At 45.7% G+C, this 15,737-nt stretch overlaps 1 protein-coding gene across 2 annotated transcripts; it reads right to left on the reverse strand.

The window, feature by feature from the left end:
• Positions 1 to 9,630: 9,630 nt before the first annotated feature.
• Positions 9,631 to 14,420, reverse strand: LOC120836418 (zinc finger protein 34-like). Of its 2 annotated transcripts, none has more exons than XM_040205297.2 (2): positions 13,330 to 14,420; positions 9,631 to 10,369 (listed from the first exon to the last, which is right to left on the reverse strand). In XM_040205297.2, exons 1-2 carry the CDS (start codon positions 13,406 to 13,408, stop codon positions 9,825 to 9,827), a joined length of 624 nt encoding a protein of 207 aa, XP_040061231.1. In that variant the 5' UTR covers positions 13,409 to 14,420; the 3' UTR covers positions 9,631 to 9,824. The 2 variants fall into 2 exon arrangements, with proteins under 2 accessions (XP_040061231.1, XP_042146024.1); XM_042290090.1 differs by having other exon boundaries at positions 9,631 to 10,314; positions 13,330 to 13,591.
• Between the last annotated feature and the right edge of the window lie 1,317 nt (positions 14,421 to 15,737).

Below are 15,737 nucleotides of genomic sequence, written 5' to 3' on the forward strand. Positions count from 1 at the left end.
CCTCCCACGGAGAGCTGTCTCGTGCGTCGCTCCCTTGCTCTGATTGGCCAACGGGGATCGTAGCTTTCGCCGTTTACCAAGTTATGGTGAAACGGAGATACACTCAGTCCGTGTAGCTTTTCTATCTGATCGTTTTTTCTGTTCCACGTATTTTTAAAGTTCAATGTCACGGTTTGAGCGGAGAACGTAACGTGGCTTTTCGAAGCTACTGGAGAATCCAGTGTATGTCTATTATCTGTTTCAACGGTCGTTTACTTACAAAAGCAAGCCGGGTCTTCCTGACAGAATAAAGTGCTCCTCGCCGACATTTACGATTCTGCCCCATTCCATGATTAGTTTAAGAAATAATCCAAATCCGAAAGCCCCGTTTCCATACCCCTGCCGCAAACCCCCGCGTTTTGTCACACATCTTCAAGATCCTCGGTTTTTAAAAACCAACGCCCGCTTAACAATTTTCCAAGCTTCTCCCCTTGTATTGCTATCAACGCGTTTCTTCCTACGCATTGTATACATGATTAAGCAAGGGATGGAGTTGACAACGCGACCACAATTACTACTTTTGTGTACTTGTTTATCGAATGCGCTCTCGTGGCCCGAAGTCGTTATAGAGCGGAAGGTAAATACACTGCCAAAATAGTCTGTACATCTGTAACAAATAATTACTAATAATAAACAGAAACAAAGAAGCAGGTCATGGGCCACCGCAAAAACGTCACTGATGGCATTTATAATCAAGTTAGGTCATTGATATTAGCAACCAACCAGATGAGGTGGTTTTATCCGTGGACTGAGCAAGGTAGGAAAGATTAGGTCGTATTTCAAATTAATGCTGGTGATTGGGTCCGGACACTTCATCGAACGCCGTCTCATCGAAGCCATTTAATTGAACGTTATTGAATCAAACGCCATTTGATCAAAGCCGTTTAATTGAATGCTTTAAAATAGTATTTGGAGATCGTTTCTCGTTTTCGGAAATAGTTCCTTTTGCATCGAAGGACAACTGTATTTTTGTCATATTATCAATTAAATGTCAGGACCAAGAAAAGAACTGATTTTCTCCGGCAATATAATGGTAGTCGCATGAGGACAAACACGCGTACGCTATGCAGTGCTGACTACCCCGCGACAACCAGAAAGTTTCTGGCTCAGTGACTTGGTGTGCGCCGCCTATTTGTGTCAAACTTGTGCTACTAAGCTTGTCTAAAATAGGGAACACCCAAGATCACAATTGTTTTAAAGATGTCATTTACGCACGAGAAAACCAGAAAGTTTTAGATGAGGCGATGAAAGGGATAAAAAAAGGGTACAAATATTTTCGGACATTTCATTATGCACGTAGTTCGTAGCTCAGGCTCAAATCAATCACGATTTGCACAAGAAGCTGTCTGGTTTCCGAAGCTTTCTCCCAAGCCTCCCCGTTATTTACAGACTTGGGATTGAAACATTGAACCCAAACACAAGAAAGAACGTAGTGGAGCCTCCTCTCTCTCTCCCCCCCCCCCCCCCCTTCCCCCTCGAGCGCCTCGATACCATGAGACATCGGAGGTGACTCAGTGCTGGGAAAAGTGACACGTGGCATTCGGATTTGGTGCAACGATGCGCGCCAAAAAGCGAAAAGTCATATGAAACTTAGGGAGCCTTCATGTGCGCTTTGCTAATGAAACCCTCACAGCAGTGCATCGGCTGGAACAGCTTGTAGCGTCCGGATGTCCTACTTCCATCAAGCCCCACCTCAGCGACCCGAACGAATTCCCCAAGCAGGCTCTAAAGCGACATTGTGCGTTTCGAAAACCTTGAACGGGACAATAACGTTATCACAGAGTTCCTGGTATACTGAACAAAGAAGAATGATAAGTGCACCCCCCCCCCCCCCCCCCGTCCTCGTTTTCAGCATGAATCACACACACCCCGTTCCAGTATTGCTTCTTTTTTTTTTTTAAATTCAATATTTCCAAGCGCGGGAGGCATGGGGTAGTGCGAGAGCGCCCTGTTTCAACGACCGCTCTTGTGAAAGTTTGCATAAGTTTTGTTTTTATATATTATTATGAAGCCGCCAGTCTCTGCAGTTATGGCTTAAATCTCTGGTGAACCCGGATACTTGGCGTTTTACAAATTTAGAAAAATACAAGGAGAGTCAAATGGCTCTGTCTTTATTCGCCAGGTTGTTCGATTCTTCAGACTGGGGATCCGAACAATTCAGTGTAGGACGTTTCGGTGTAGGTCGTTTCGGTGCCGACATTTCGGAGCGCGGACTTTTCGGTGCAAGGATTTTTTGCTGCACGGAGATTTTTGTGTAAATACACGTTTGGAAGTTCAAATAGCTGAGCTTTCCAGCAGGCATTGCGGACATTTGAATGTTCAAATATTGTGGCGGCAGTGGCGCATAAAATATAATGGATGTAATTATCAAGATGTCTTATTTGACTATGTTTTTCCTCCTAATGAAAACATACGATACGTGTAATTAAGCAATTATTTGCCTGTGTGATCCAATGAGGACATGTTCATAAAAGACGTAAGGTACACGGATATTTCGGTGTAAACGGCCCGTCATTTCTGGCAATAGCATGCTTTAATATTCTAAAGGTTAGAATATACGTCTAGGACATCTTTATTAAGATTTGTCATAAATATGTCTGGATGATAGGTATGTAACGTGCATAAGCACACGCATATGAAGTTATTCGCATGTGTGGCTTGATAATAATATATTCCGGAAAGAATGCCAGTTTCTAGCCCTCCTAAATACTATAACGCCCACGTATCACAGGTGAGTCGTCGTATACGTAATAAAGTAAGAGTCTGAGGCCAGCTGCCTTCAAAAGAAATATAATCATGCACAAAGGGTAATGTGGACCCCTTTTATTTACAAAACGCGTGTGCTCACTGCTCTGTGACCTAATCGGCGTTGCTAGCAACGCTTCTGAGGAATCGTCGAGCATCATTGCAGTCCCTGATCCCGGCTTCCCAAAAGACGCTACACGGGGGTGCAAGTTTATTCATCGTGGTCGGAGGCGAGAACACACATGCTCTACCGCCCGCGGGGCGGTGGTGTCTGCTAAAAAGTCGAGCAGAAAGAGAAGATGACATTTTTTTATGAAGTTCGGGCAAACAATAATCGTAAAATAAGGACAAAAGCGACTCTTTGCGTCGCTTTGTGTTCCACGACCATGCAACAAAAACTCCGCACACCGAATATTTCGAGCACCGAAATGTCCTAGACTCTTCAGACTGCTAGATGAAGCCTAAAACAAACCATTGTACTATAGACCGTTTTACTGAAAGAGGGCGAGAGAGAAAAGGGGAAAGGGCTACCGGCGCTTTCCCCCTTTGTGTAGAAAGAGTGAAAGTCCCGGATGAGAGGCTTGGCCGGTGTTGGGTGTCTGCTGTGCCCCAACTTCGTTCGCGCTTTCTTTTCTGTTTTGAACTCGCAAACTTAATTAGAGTAACGGGCTTCGATGGCAACAGTTCCCCGGTCATCGGGACACCATTGCTCGGTCATAGGGTGCACGAATAACGACAGAAAGCGTCGAATACTGTCCGAGGACCTATGTAGCTTGCAAGGAATCCGGCAAGGCGAGAGCGGCTGCAATGTCTTTAAGCTCCATCGCTTTCCACATGACCCCGATCTTGGCGGCAGTGGATTGCGTTCGTAAACCGAAAAGACATTTCCTCAACACCATCTTTTCGACTGTGCTCGGAACAGCTTGTGAATGGAGCGCGCACCGAACGCTGTACCGCCGATGAACATGGGGTATGCTCGCAAGATGCGTGCCAGTTTTCTCGTGATAATTGCTTTTTCAGCTTGTAAAATTTTGTAACTGAATTTATCTTAATATTGATAATTTGCAGTGGTGACTGACTCGATTTTATCATTTACAACACTTAGTTGAAGGCTTATTTCCGCCGCCGGGTGAGGCTAGAAATTGTTGAAAAGTTAGGTGTATCGGTTTTCCTGAATAGCGATCCCCTGTGCGATACAAGAGAGCCGGCAAAAGCGCTCCTTGGAGTGCCGCTGGTGGGTTGTTTGGGTTGTTTCCGTTGATTGGGCACTTTGAAGCGCTGGATAGTCGCTCCAGGGTACGACTCGTGTGTTGCGATCTGCGTCTTCGAGCCCAGTGTGTACGTTTCTTTGTTCGAGTAATGGGATCCGCCAGTGCGGCAACGGGGGGAACAGCAGCAGCGAACGTGTCAGTGATAGAAATTGGAGGTTAGTACTCAAAATATTACATCAAATATTAAAATAATTCGTGGCTGCTTTGACGCTTTCTGCGGTTCGATATAAGCACATCTAGAACGTCTTCGTCGTTCATCCACAATGAAATATGAGAACACGGACACGCAAGATAAAAGCAGCGCAGCAAAACGATATGTAGCAGCTCCGGGTGTTTACAAAAGTTAATTAAGGTAACTTCGTGTATCGCTTGTTCATTACTAAAAACGGCTGCGTTGAAATGGGCCCATTGCAAGCGAAAATTTATGAATGGTTCATCATTTACAGTCACGCGGAAAGCGGTGGAGCTTCAAAACATTGCAGCCGCACGTGCCTTGCCGAATTCCATGCAAGCTACGAGGTCCTTGGGCGGTATTCGACGCTTTCTGTCGTTATTCGTGCACCCTATGACCGAGCAATGGTGTCCCGATGACCGGGGGACTGTTGCCATCAAAGCCCGTGGCTCTAATTAAGTTTGCGAGTTCAAAACAGAAAAGAAAGCGCGAAAGAAGGTGGGGCACAGCAGACACCCATCACCGGCCAAGCCTCTCATCCGGGACTTCCACTCTTTCTACACAATCAGAAAGGGGGAAAGCGCCGGTAGCCCTTTCCCCTTTTCTCTCTCGCTCTCAAAGTGGCGCTACCCACGATAAAACGGTCTATACATGGGCTGCACCTACGCCACAAAAGGACGTCGCACGCCGGTGTCGACCATGCTGGTGGTTGAGACGACCGCGATTTGCAACAGAGCTATATGGAAGACGGTGGTGCGTTGGGCTGCAGCAAGCGCTCGCGCAACAAAAAAGAAGCGGAAACTACACGACCAGCTTCTACCGTACTCCGGCGATCGCAACATCGGTGTGCACTGCGACGGAGATGCTGTCCAGAAAAAGAAGGCACGAATGGCATGCAGAGCCGGCTCAGGACAGACGTCGATGATGCGGCCGCTCATTATTGAGTTTGCGGGGCGCATTTATTTGTTAGCGGTGTGTGACGCACTTTCGTAACGTGTTTGTGAATGCTGTCAGGGCCAATGCGACACCGACGCGCTAAAGTTAGTGGCCCCAGTGATGACTTTCCACTACACCATAAGTTTGTGTGGTAGAGAAAAACAGTCTAGTGAGGTGCACCTTGTGTTGTTGAGCAGCGCTTCGCAAACTTGGAACTCAGAAAATGTGGTTATGGTTGAGTATGAAGTCACTTCCTAATGTACACAACTTCACCATTCGAAATAACATTCAATCTCGGCTCCTGCACCCAGCCGATCGTCAAGTGGTTCTGTGTGCTTTAAAGTGTTTGCGTACAATAAAGCTTCTTTTTCGGACAAGGTAATCAATCTCGTGACAAGCGCTCTACTGGTCATGCGCTCTTGTGACGTGCACTCTAATGGCAAGCGCGCTCCTATCGCAGCGCTCTCGAGTTGCGCGTTCTAACGTCGGCGATCTAGTTACACTGAACTAGAATATAGGGGCAGTGAAAAAGTTTCGGCGGCGTCCCATCGGCCGTGTGAAGCCAGAAGTGCAGACTGCCGCGAGTGGCGCTGTTGTCGAAATCCGGAGGACATGGCTACTGTAACATGGGATATGGCGTCGCGTACGTTTGGAGAGCGATAACTAAATAAATTCTGTGCCGCTTCAAAAGCACTCGGGCATACGTGTCATAGACCTAGAAGAGATTCCTTATAATGAATTACAGACTGCTGAGCGTCGCCATTGATGGTACAATTCACGGCGCGTATGCCCGAATTTGTGGGAAACGCTCCCTTTTTGGCTGATTTTGGCGTCTGAGGCAACCTTTGGAGAGCGATAACTAAATAAATCCTGTGCCGCTTCAAAAGCACTCGGGCATACGTGTCATAGACCTAGAGGAGATTCCTTATAATGAATTACAGACTTCTGAGCGTCGCCATTGATGGTACAATTGACGGCGCGTATGCCCGAATTTGTGGGAAACGCCCCCTTTTTGGCTGATTTTGGGGTCTGAGGCAACCTTTGGAGAGCGATAACTAGATAAATTCTGTGCCGCTTCAAAAGCACTCGGGCATACGTGTCATAGACCTAGAGGAGATTCCTTATAATGAATTACAGACTGCTGAGCGTCGCCATTGATGGTACAATTGACGGCGCGTATGCCCGAATTTGTGGGAAACGCCCCCTTTTTGGCTGATTTTGGCGTCTAAGGCAACCTTTGGAGAGCGATAACTAAATAAATCCTGTGCCGCTTCAAAAGCACTCGGGCATACCTGTCATAGACCTAGAGGAGGTTCCTTATAATGAATTACAGACTGCTGAGCGTCGCCATTGATGGTACAATTGACGGCGCGTATGCCCGAATTTGTGGGAAACGCCCCCTTTTTGGCTGATTTTGGCGTCTAAGGCAACCTTTGGAGAGCGATAACTAAATAAATCCTGTGCCGCTTCAAAAGCACTCGGGCATACCTGTCATAGACCTAGAGGAGATTCCTTATACTGAATTACAGACTGCTGAGCGTCGCCATTGATGGTACAATTGACGGCGCGTATGCCCGAATTTGTGGGAAACGCTCCCTTTTTGGCTGATTTTGGCGTCTGAGGCAACCTTTGGAGAGCGATAACTAAATAAATTCTGTGCCGCTTCAAAAGCACTCGGGCATACGTGTCATAGACCTAGAGGAGATTCCTTATAATGAATTACAGACTGCTGAGCGTCGCCATTGATGGTACAATTGACGGCGCGTATGCCCGAATTTGTGGGAAACGCCCCCTTTTTGGCTGATTTTGGCGTCTAAGGCAACCTTTGGAGAGCGATAACTAAATAAATCCTGTGCCGCTTCAAAAGCACTCGGGCATACCTGTCATAGACCTAGAGGAGATTCCTTATACTGAATTACAGACTGCTGAGCGTCGCCATTGATGGTACAATTGACGGCGCGTATGCCCGAATTTGTGGGAAACGCTCCCTTTTTGGCTGATTTTGGCGTCTGAGGCAACCTTTGGAGAGCGATAACTAAATAAATTCTGTGCCGCTTCAAAAGCACTCGGGCATACGTGTCATAGACCTAGAGGAGATTCCTTATAATGAATTACAGACTGCTGAGCGTCGCCATTGATGGTACAATTGACAGCGCGTATGCCCGAATTTGTGGGAAACGCCCCCTTTTTGGCTGATTTTGGCGTCTGAGGCAACCTTTGGAGAGCGATAACTAAATAAATTCTGTGCCGCTTCTAAAGCACTCGGGCATACGTGTCATAGACCTAGAGGAGATTCCTTATAATGAATTACAGACTGCTGAGCGTCGCCATTGATGGTACAATTGACGGCGCGTATGCCCGAAGTTGTGGGAAACGCCCCCTTTTTGGCTGATTTTGGCGTCTGAGGCAACCTTTGGAGAGCGATAACTAGATAAATTCTGTGCCGCTTCAAAAGCACTCGGGCATACGTGTCATAGACCTAGAGGAGATTCCTTATAATGAATTACAGACTGCTGAGCGTCGCCATTGATGGTACAATTGACGGCGCGTATGCCCGAATTTGTGGGAAACGCCCCCTTTTTGGCTGATTTTGGCGTCTAAGGCAACCTTTGGAGAGCGATAACTAAATAAATCCTGTGCCGCTTCAAAAGCACTCGGGCATACGTGTCATAGACCTAGAGGAGATTCCTTATAATGAATTACAGACTGCTGAGCGTCGCCATTGATGGTACAATTGACGGCGCGTATGCCCGAATTTGTGGGAAACGCCCCCTTTTTGGCTGATTTTGGAGTCTGAGGCAACCTTTGGAGAGCGATAACTAAATAAATCCTGTGCCGCTTCAAAAGCACTCGGGCATACGTGTCATAGACCTAGAGGAGATTCCTTATATTGAATTACAGACTGCTGAGCGTCGCCATTGATGGTACAATCGACGGCGCGTATGTCCAAAATTGTGGGAAACGCCCCCTTTTGACGGTTGAGGCAAGCTTTGGAGAGTGATAACTAAATAAATTCTGGGCTGCTTCAAAAGCGCTCGGGCATATGCGTCGCAGAACTAGAGCAGATGCATTATTATGGCTTATAGAGTGCTGAGTGTCGCCATTGATGGTACAATTGGCGGCGCGTATGCCGAATTTCTGGGACACGCCCCTTTTTTGCCTGATTTTGACATATGAGTTTGTGATGACTTAAGAGATACTGGGCCGTTTCAAAAGCTCTTGGGCGCACGCGCAGCAAACCTACATAAGATTGATTAATTAGCAGTAACATCGTGCTAAATGTCGCCATAAATGGTACTCTTCATGTCGCTTTGGCCAAAATGTCTGGACCACGCCCATTCATTTTGGCATTTTTATTTTTAATACCATTCTTGGGAAAGGGGGGGGGGGGCGAGGAAGTGGAATAGCTGGTGAAATGAAATTTGGACACTTTGTAAAATATAGTTCGGATAAAAAAGCGTTTTGACTCCTTAATTATTTAGCGCTTTAAGTATAATGTATTTGAGCTAATGACGCGATGAGAACAAAAAAAAAAAAGAAAAAAAAAAACCTGCATTCAGGTTTCGTGTTTATCAATTAAGAAAATATTCAGTGTAGTTGCCGTTTTGTTATACATTACATATGTTGCTAAAAAATGTATTTAGGAACGCAACAACGTCACTGAATCCTCGAGTCTCCTCACCAACTGCGGATTCTTTTTGGTATTTAAAGTCCTGGGGAACCACTTTAAATTTAAGCAATTTGAAAATAAAAAATGTTTCCATGGAGCTAGAGACATTGGCTATATATATAGCAAAATGCAACTAAATTGATGGTGTGGTTCTCTTAGGGTTTGCATTGAATGTTGAAAAGACGTATGATTTTTCTGCGGTTCGCCATAGGAACCAATGAGTAAAAGTTTGGTTGCATTTTGGCCAGACTTAATATAAACCCAGGACCACGAAATTTCTCTTGGAGGTTGAGGGCAGCGTATTAAAACGTGACAATAAAGTGCAAAGCGATTGAGTGATTAGTTTTCTTTGTATAAAAAAAGATCGCTTTGGTCCATTGAGTTACGGGCGCCGGCGCAACGGCGGCCGATAGATGGCGTAAGTAGTGGCGGCGCTCGCCTGTCCGAGAATCTTGGGGTTGTTTTCAATCGCCCTAATTTTAGGATTTCTGAAAAAATATATATATATATATATATACATATTTATTTTATATCTTAGAATTGTGTTTGCATTACTCGGTCTATCTTATACTTTTCTAAAATTTTACATTATTGAAGCTTGTTGCTATTGAAAGACCTTAGTGATTTTATTATTTCGTATATTTTTTTTTAGTAGGCCGACTTGTAAGCAACATAAATAAACCTGCAGACAATTAAGACACTACAGGTGCAGCACGTGATTAAGGACTCTAAATTAATAAAATATAGTATGCTTCCAGTAGTTTTGTTTTTGTACAAAAAGGAGCCCCGCTCTCTTATTCCAAGGTAAATTCACATTTTTATTTCTGATTACACGACAAATAACAGGCTGACAAATTTTGAAGTATGTAAAACCCACACTGCTCGCAAGAAGACCCCTGCAGGTCTACCGCCAAACGATATGAACACACGCAGGAGCTCGAGTATTTCGTTTAAACCCCCTCCACAGCTATGACGCACGTGGTGGTTTCGATCACCTGTGATATATCTTCCGATGACTGTTTAAATTGCTATGGGCCGCAAACGCTCTATTGCAGGTCTCACATCTATAGGGCTTCTCTCCGGTGTGAGTCCTCTCATGATTCGCCAAGTTGGTTTTCCGAGTAAACGCCTTGCTGCACGTGTTGCACTTGAACGGCTTCTCTCCGGTGTGAATTCTTTCGTGATTCGCCAAGGTGCGTTTCAGAGTAAACGCCTTGCTGCACGTGTTGCATTTGAACGGCTTCTCTCCGGTGTGAGTTCTATCGTGAGCCATCAAGCCATACCTTTTCGCGAACGTTTTCTCGCAGACACCGCAACTGAAGGGCCTCTCGCCAATGTGAGTCCTCTCGTGGATGGCGAGACTCGCCGCGGAAGAGCTTGAGTGAGGACACAAGCGGCTCGGGTGCTTGTCCGGTTGTCGGTGCGTTTGCGGCTTTTGTGGGTCCGACCAGTTGACCTCGGGAAAGGTGTCACCCCTGCGGCTGTCACGGTAAAAGATGTCCACTTCGTCGTTATGGTATGCTTCTATCCAACCTGCTGGAATGACTCGACAAAACAAGAAAGGTCAGAGCTAGATGAACATGGCCCTGTATACCTACTTTGTTTGCGGTGCGGTTTAAAGTAGGTATTCATTCATTTCAGATGTTGAGAAGTCTCAATCGCGGTGGTGATAAAGGTCTACAGGTGATCGTCAAAGACTCGACTCTGGCAGCCCAATGGTGGGGCAGCTGTGGTAACTTGCACGTTCTGCTAACCAAGTGCAGAAGGAAACTCAAGCCGCCGCGGTCGCCGCTGTACAGTGTTGGCGGTAAGATGTTACAAATAACGTCGCTACCGGTAATGCGTTACTTTTTTCAGTAACGTAATAACGTAGTCGTTAGTTTCCCAGACAGTAACGGGTAACGTACTTAGCAGGGTGACCATATTCCTCAAGATAGGATACGGGACATCCTAGCCTGGGGAAGGGGGGGGGGGGGTACTAAAGATTGAGATTGGGAAAACAAATTTCTACACACGACTCTTCGCGATAGAAAAAAAATGTTTGTGGGCAAGAACAGTTCTCTAATTTTTACTCTGGGTAAATATTTTAAAGTTAAAGTACCCACTGGTATTTTTGTAAAATATACTTGTAACGAGTACACATCGTTTCGGTTTACTTCAACTCGCTTTGTGCCAACTTCGAAACCACGCACTGGTGCGAAAACGGGACAGGAATCTTTATTGGGAAAAAAAGACAGGACGGCAAAAGCGAACCTCAAAAACGGTACTTTCCCGGCCAAAACGGGACGTCTGGTCACCCTAGTACTTAGGTTACTTATTTTGAGTAACGGGTAACGAAATTAGCTTACTTGGTACACCTACCAAACACCTGGAAAAAGTACACATTTTTTGCGCGTTTTAGAGCGCAGCTCTTAGGCGCCCGTTTCCGGCTTGAGCGGCGTCGCCGTCGCCGTCGGCGTAACCGCACGGTGCATTATGGGCAAATTTTCGCGCCAAATCTAGCGAGAAAATTTCCCCGCTAAATCTAGCGGGAAAATTTCCCCGTTAAATCTAGCGGAAAAGATTTCCTCGCTAAATCTAGCGGAAAATTTTCCCCGCTATATCTAGCGGAAAAAATTTCCCCGCTAAGTCTAGCGGAAAAATTTCCCCGCTAAATCTAGCGGAAAAAATTTCCCGCTAAATCTAGCGGGAAAATCTCCCTGCTAAATATAGCGGAAACAATTTCCCCGCTAAATCTAGCGGAAAAAATTTCCCCGCTAAATCTAATGGGGAAATTTTGGTCACGTGACCTGGGGAGTCACGTGATATCCCGAGGTCACGTGATCCCTCCCGAGGTCACGTGACCTCGTAAGGGGGCACGTGACTCCCCCACGTGACCCCACCAAGGTCCCGTGCCCTCGGAAGGGTCCCGTGACCCCCCCCCCCCCCCCCCCGAGAACACGTGGCCCTCAGTACCCTTCTTTCCTCCCCCTCAAGAGCTGCGCTCCAATTCGGCATTACAGGGAGTTGTAAACGGCTTTCACTTTTTTATACTTCGTTTTACCTTACGTCCAGACGAAGCCGCCGCTACAAGCTGATGGTACCAATCCGAAAGAGTGAAAAGGGCGCCATCATTGTGTTCGCCGTGTCTCTGGGCGTGTTCTGTCATCGCTGAACCAATCATGAAGAAAAAAGGCCCAGTGACTTGCGCTTTTGATGCAGCTATAATGGTCCCATTAGCTTGTAGCGTCGGCTGTGTCTGGAGTTAAGCTGAAACGTAGTGTGTTATCCAAGTCATTCTTATTGCACTCATTCCACATATTTTCAAACATTTTTCCTACCCTTTCCCCACGCAAAATGTTCCACTTCGGAAAAATCCCAAAGCCAGGGCCCATTATCCCAGTGTCAAAAAACGCTGTTGCAAAAACACACACACACACACACACACACACACACAAACACTCAAACACACACACACACACAAGCGCTGCTATCGTCAATTTATAAATAAAAAATGCCGCAAAAGTAACGTGCTTTACTTTCTGTCGGTGACGGTAGCACATTCCTTTTATTTCAAGTAACGTAGTTCGGTAACGCGTCCCTTCATTTCGAAAGTAACGTATATCGTTACTTTTTTCGGTAACGCCTAAGCATTGCAGCTGCATAACGCTGCGAGTACGGAGCGCTAGGTGATAGCGTGTTGACATTCATAATGATCGCGACTGTGTATTAAGTAACGCTGGAAGGGTCTTCCACACACCCACACACAAAATTGCATCCAAAAGCCTCGTAAAACAATCGTGTTGTACCTTTGTTAATTAAAAATTTGCTAATGTACACGACGAGGATTTTACGAGCTGTTTGAAACAGTGAAAAACACTGTTTCAAATTGGTATTGGTATGAACATTTGCCAGTCTAAGGCTAAACTTCGGCGACACAAATAATGCTGTGTCGCCGAATGTTGTGTTGTGTTGCAACAGCGAAACCTTTTTGGGCTATTTCATATGTTAAAAATAATTTATAGTGTGAGTGACAGCGACCCCCTCAACTGAAATTCAAGTAAAAAAACAAAAATAAAAATAAATAAACAACTCAACACGGTACATTTCTCTAATATCATACAAGGTGCAACAAATTGAAGCTTCGAGTGCTCGGACAGAATGTTCTTTTATAGAGCCCAGCTTGATTGTTTACTTGCATCAAAGTTGTCTTTTTTTTTTTTTACTTTGGACTGTAATTTTTTATTCCCCCACCTCCTTCCAAAAAAAAAAAAAAAGCTGTATTTCATTGTGGTATACTCATCTGCTTGTTGCAGGGCGCTAATTAAACCTGAAAGACGTTTCCACGTGGGAGAAACTTTGCGTACCACATCAGACTGCTCAGAGTTTCTGCCTACTGAAAAACCTAGCAGACAACAAGGATTTCTATCCGTGTGGGACCGTTCATGATTACGTAAGCCTGTTCTAAGCTGGTGCGAAGCTGGATGAGTATTGTCCTGTTTTGCGTCTTTTCATACCTGGTATTGTTATTTCTGTGGGTACCACAAGATTGGCTGCAGAAGTCGCACCGCCGTCTGCCCTCCCTTTCTGCTCCATCTCCCATGGTTGCCACTGCAATTCGGCCCCTTGGAAGAAGAGCTCCGCCCCCTTGTGCTCGCAGTTCGTTCCCTGCCATTCGTAGTCGAATTCTGCTCGGGCAATTTCTGTAAGGTGTGAAGATCGAATCTTCTTTACTTCCTTTCTTTTTATTTATACTACACCAATCCAGAAGCCCAACCAGAACGAACTAAAGGAACAAGCAAACAGGGACGCATCATGTAGATGAAGTAGATAAATTTAGGGGTTTACATTCGTATTGTGGTGTAATTCAAAAGGTAAAATAATCATATCACAAAAAAACACGCGTATCATAGCTGGATACTGAGCATCCCGAAAAAGACAATTAAAAAGACACGTAAATTAAACATAAAGCGATCCTTCTCTACTAATACGTGCTTCAAAGGTTTTACTTCACCTTTAAACATACGGTAAAGGATTACGTCGATACACTCCCAGACGAATCGAGAAAGACACAGCTGGGTACGATCAAGGAGCGTGGTTCAGTCTCAGCGTCGCTGCTTTCTGCTGCTGAAGAAAAGGCAGGCATGCTACAAAAGCAACAACTGTACCGTGTATCACCGCCATAGGTTTTGAGAGTTACACGTCAACAAAACGGACATGCTGTGTCGGCGAACAGAGGAAGGGACGGGAATGGAATTGTTGCATGTAGTTGGCTGAGCTGTGGCCATTCCCTGTTTAATCTGGCTAGTCGGTCCCATTCATCTGGGGAAAAATGTTGCCCACGGTTCTGGCACTGCCATGGGTTGACCTGGCTGATTGCGTTAAGAGGATTTCCGGATAGTTTGGCCTGCAAAGTTTCGAAGGATGAGTGTTAATAAACAGTCGCCAACACAAAGTTACTTTACTTGCCCTCAAATATCATCAAATTTGATGAGCGAAACTAAAACTGAAGGGCACCTGTGCTGGGAATTGGTCTAGTTGGCTATTCATTACTTGATCAAACTGCGCAGTAAATGACTACGAATGACGACGCAGAAACGAGAAAAAAAGAAGTAAAAAAACGGGATAACGTGCGTTTGCCGTGCAGTTTAGACAAGTAAAGAACTGAAGGCCACTTCACAAACAACGACACCGTCTTTCAGTTCGAGAGTGTCTGCGAGAGATTTCTATCTGAAGGACACGAAAAAATTAAATTCCAAGTGACTATACCATTTTCAAGAATGAATGTTTTGACCGAATACCACTGACCATCTTTATTTCCGCGAGAGATGTTTTATTATATATGCAACGTCTAACCGCCTGGGGGAGAAGGAGAATTTTCGCCGGTTCCGTCAGTGCTGCATCCACGGGACTAAAGCTGTTACATATAAAATGATATGCAACGTAGATCAATCAGTCAGCCTCGCGTTTTGCTAGAAACTAACATAAGCGGGGCTAATTTAGAAAAAAAAAATGAGAATGGGATTTAGCTGAAGTACTTAATGTACGTTCACGAGTTCCCCTGAAACCCGTATGAGTAAAAAGCTCTTGAGATCAGCCAGAAGTTGATTACAAAATCTTATAATATGGTTAAGTGATCTCCAGTATAAATTGATTGCCATTGATCACCAGTATAAAGTTGACAGTCCCTATTGCAATACAAATATCTTATTCTATTATATCTCCCGACTCATGACGATTTTAAAGTGGCTTTTCCTTTTCTTCACCTCCGTTAAAGGGAAGCTGAAACACTTATTTCAGAAAATGAGTTTGATTCTGCTTCCAGCGTAGTTTTATCCCGTAAATCTGAATATTGCGTTCGTTTTGTTCGAAGATTTAACCAAACGCGAGAAAACACGAAAACTCTCGGACTTACTTCATAGGAGGATCTTTCGGCCGCCAAGCGCGTGTCCCTCGCATGGCAGCGCGTGCAATTGCAATCTCGCCACTAACCCGCACTGGCACCAGTCGTGACCATACCTCGGCAAACCTCACTCATGAGGGTCCTCACTCACCCTCACTCACCCTCATCTTCACAGGTGAGGTGAGGGTGAGTGAGTTTCTGAACCAGGAAAATTCATGAGTGTGAGGGTGAGTGAGGGCCGTGAGGGTGGTGAGGGCCGTGAGGGCCGTGAGGGCCATGAGGGCCATGAGGGCGGTGAGGGCGGTAAGGGGTATGAGGGCCATGAGTGCGTGAGGGGCGTGAAGGCGGTGAGTGGCGTGAGGGCCATCAGTGCGTGAATGGTGTGAGGGCGGTGAGTCCGTGAGGGGTGTGAGAGCCATGAGTGCGTGAGGGCAGTGAGTGGCATGAGAGGCGTGAGGGCTGTGAGGGCCGTGAGGGCGGTGAGTGCATGAGGTGGTGTGAGGGCCATCAGTGCGTGAGAAC

Source organism: Ixodes scapularis, unplaced genomic scaffold (assembly GCF_016920785.2).
Source record: "Ixodes scapularis isolate PalLabHiFi unplaced genomic scaffold, ASM1692078v2 PGA_scaffold18__7_contigs__length_3171195, whole genome shotgun sequence".
NCBI classification, from domain to species: Eukaryota; Metazoa; Arthropoda; class Arachnida; order Ixodida; family Ixodidae; genus Ixodes; species Ixodes scapularis.

What these genes read in the sequence shown, in the direction of transcription:
- LOC120836418 (XM_042290090.1), bottom strand. Translation starts at nt 13,487, where the DNA reads ATGGCAGGGAACGAACTGCGAGCACAAGGGGGCGGAGCTCTTCTTCCA. An exon ending in CACAGAAATAACAATACCAG is followed by an intron (nt 10,315 to 13,329) that starts GTATGAAAAGAC and finishes TTACCGTGACAG; the next exon opens with CCGCAGGGGTGACACCTTTC.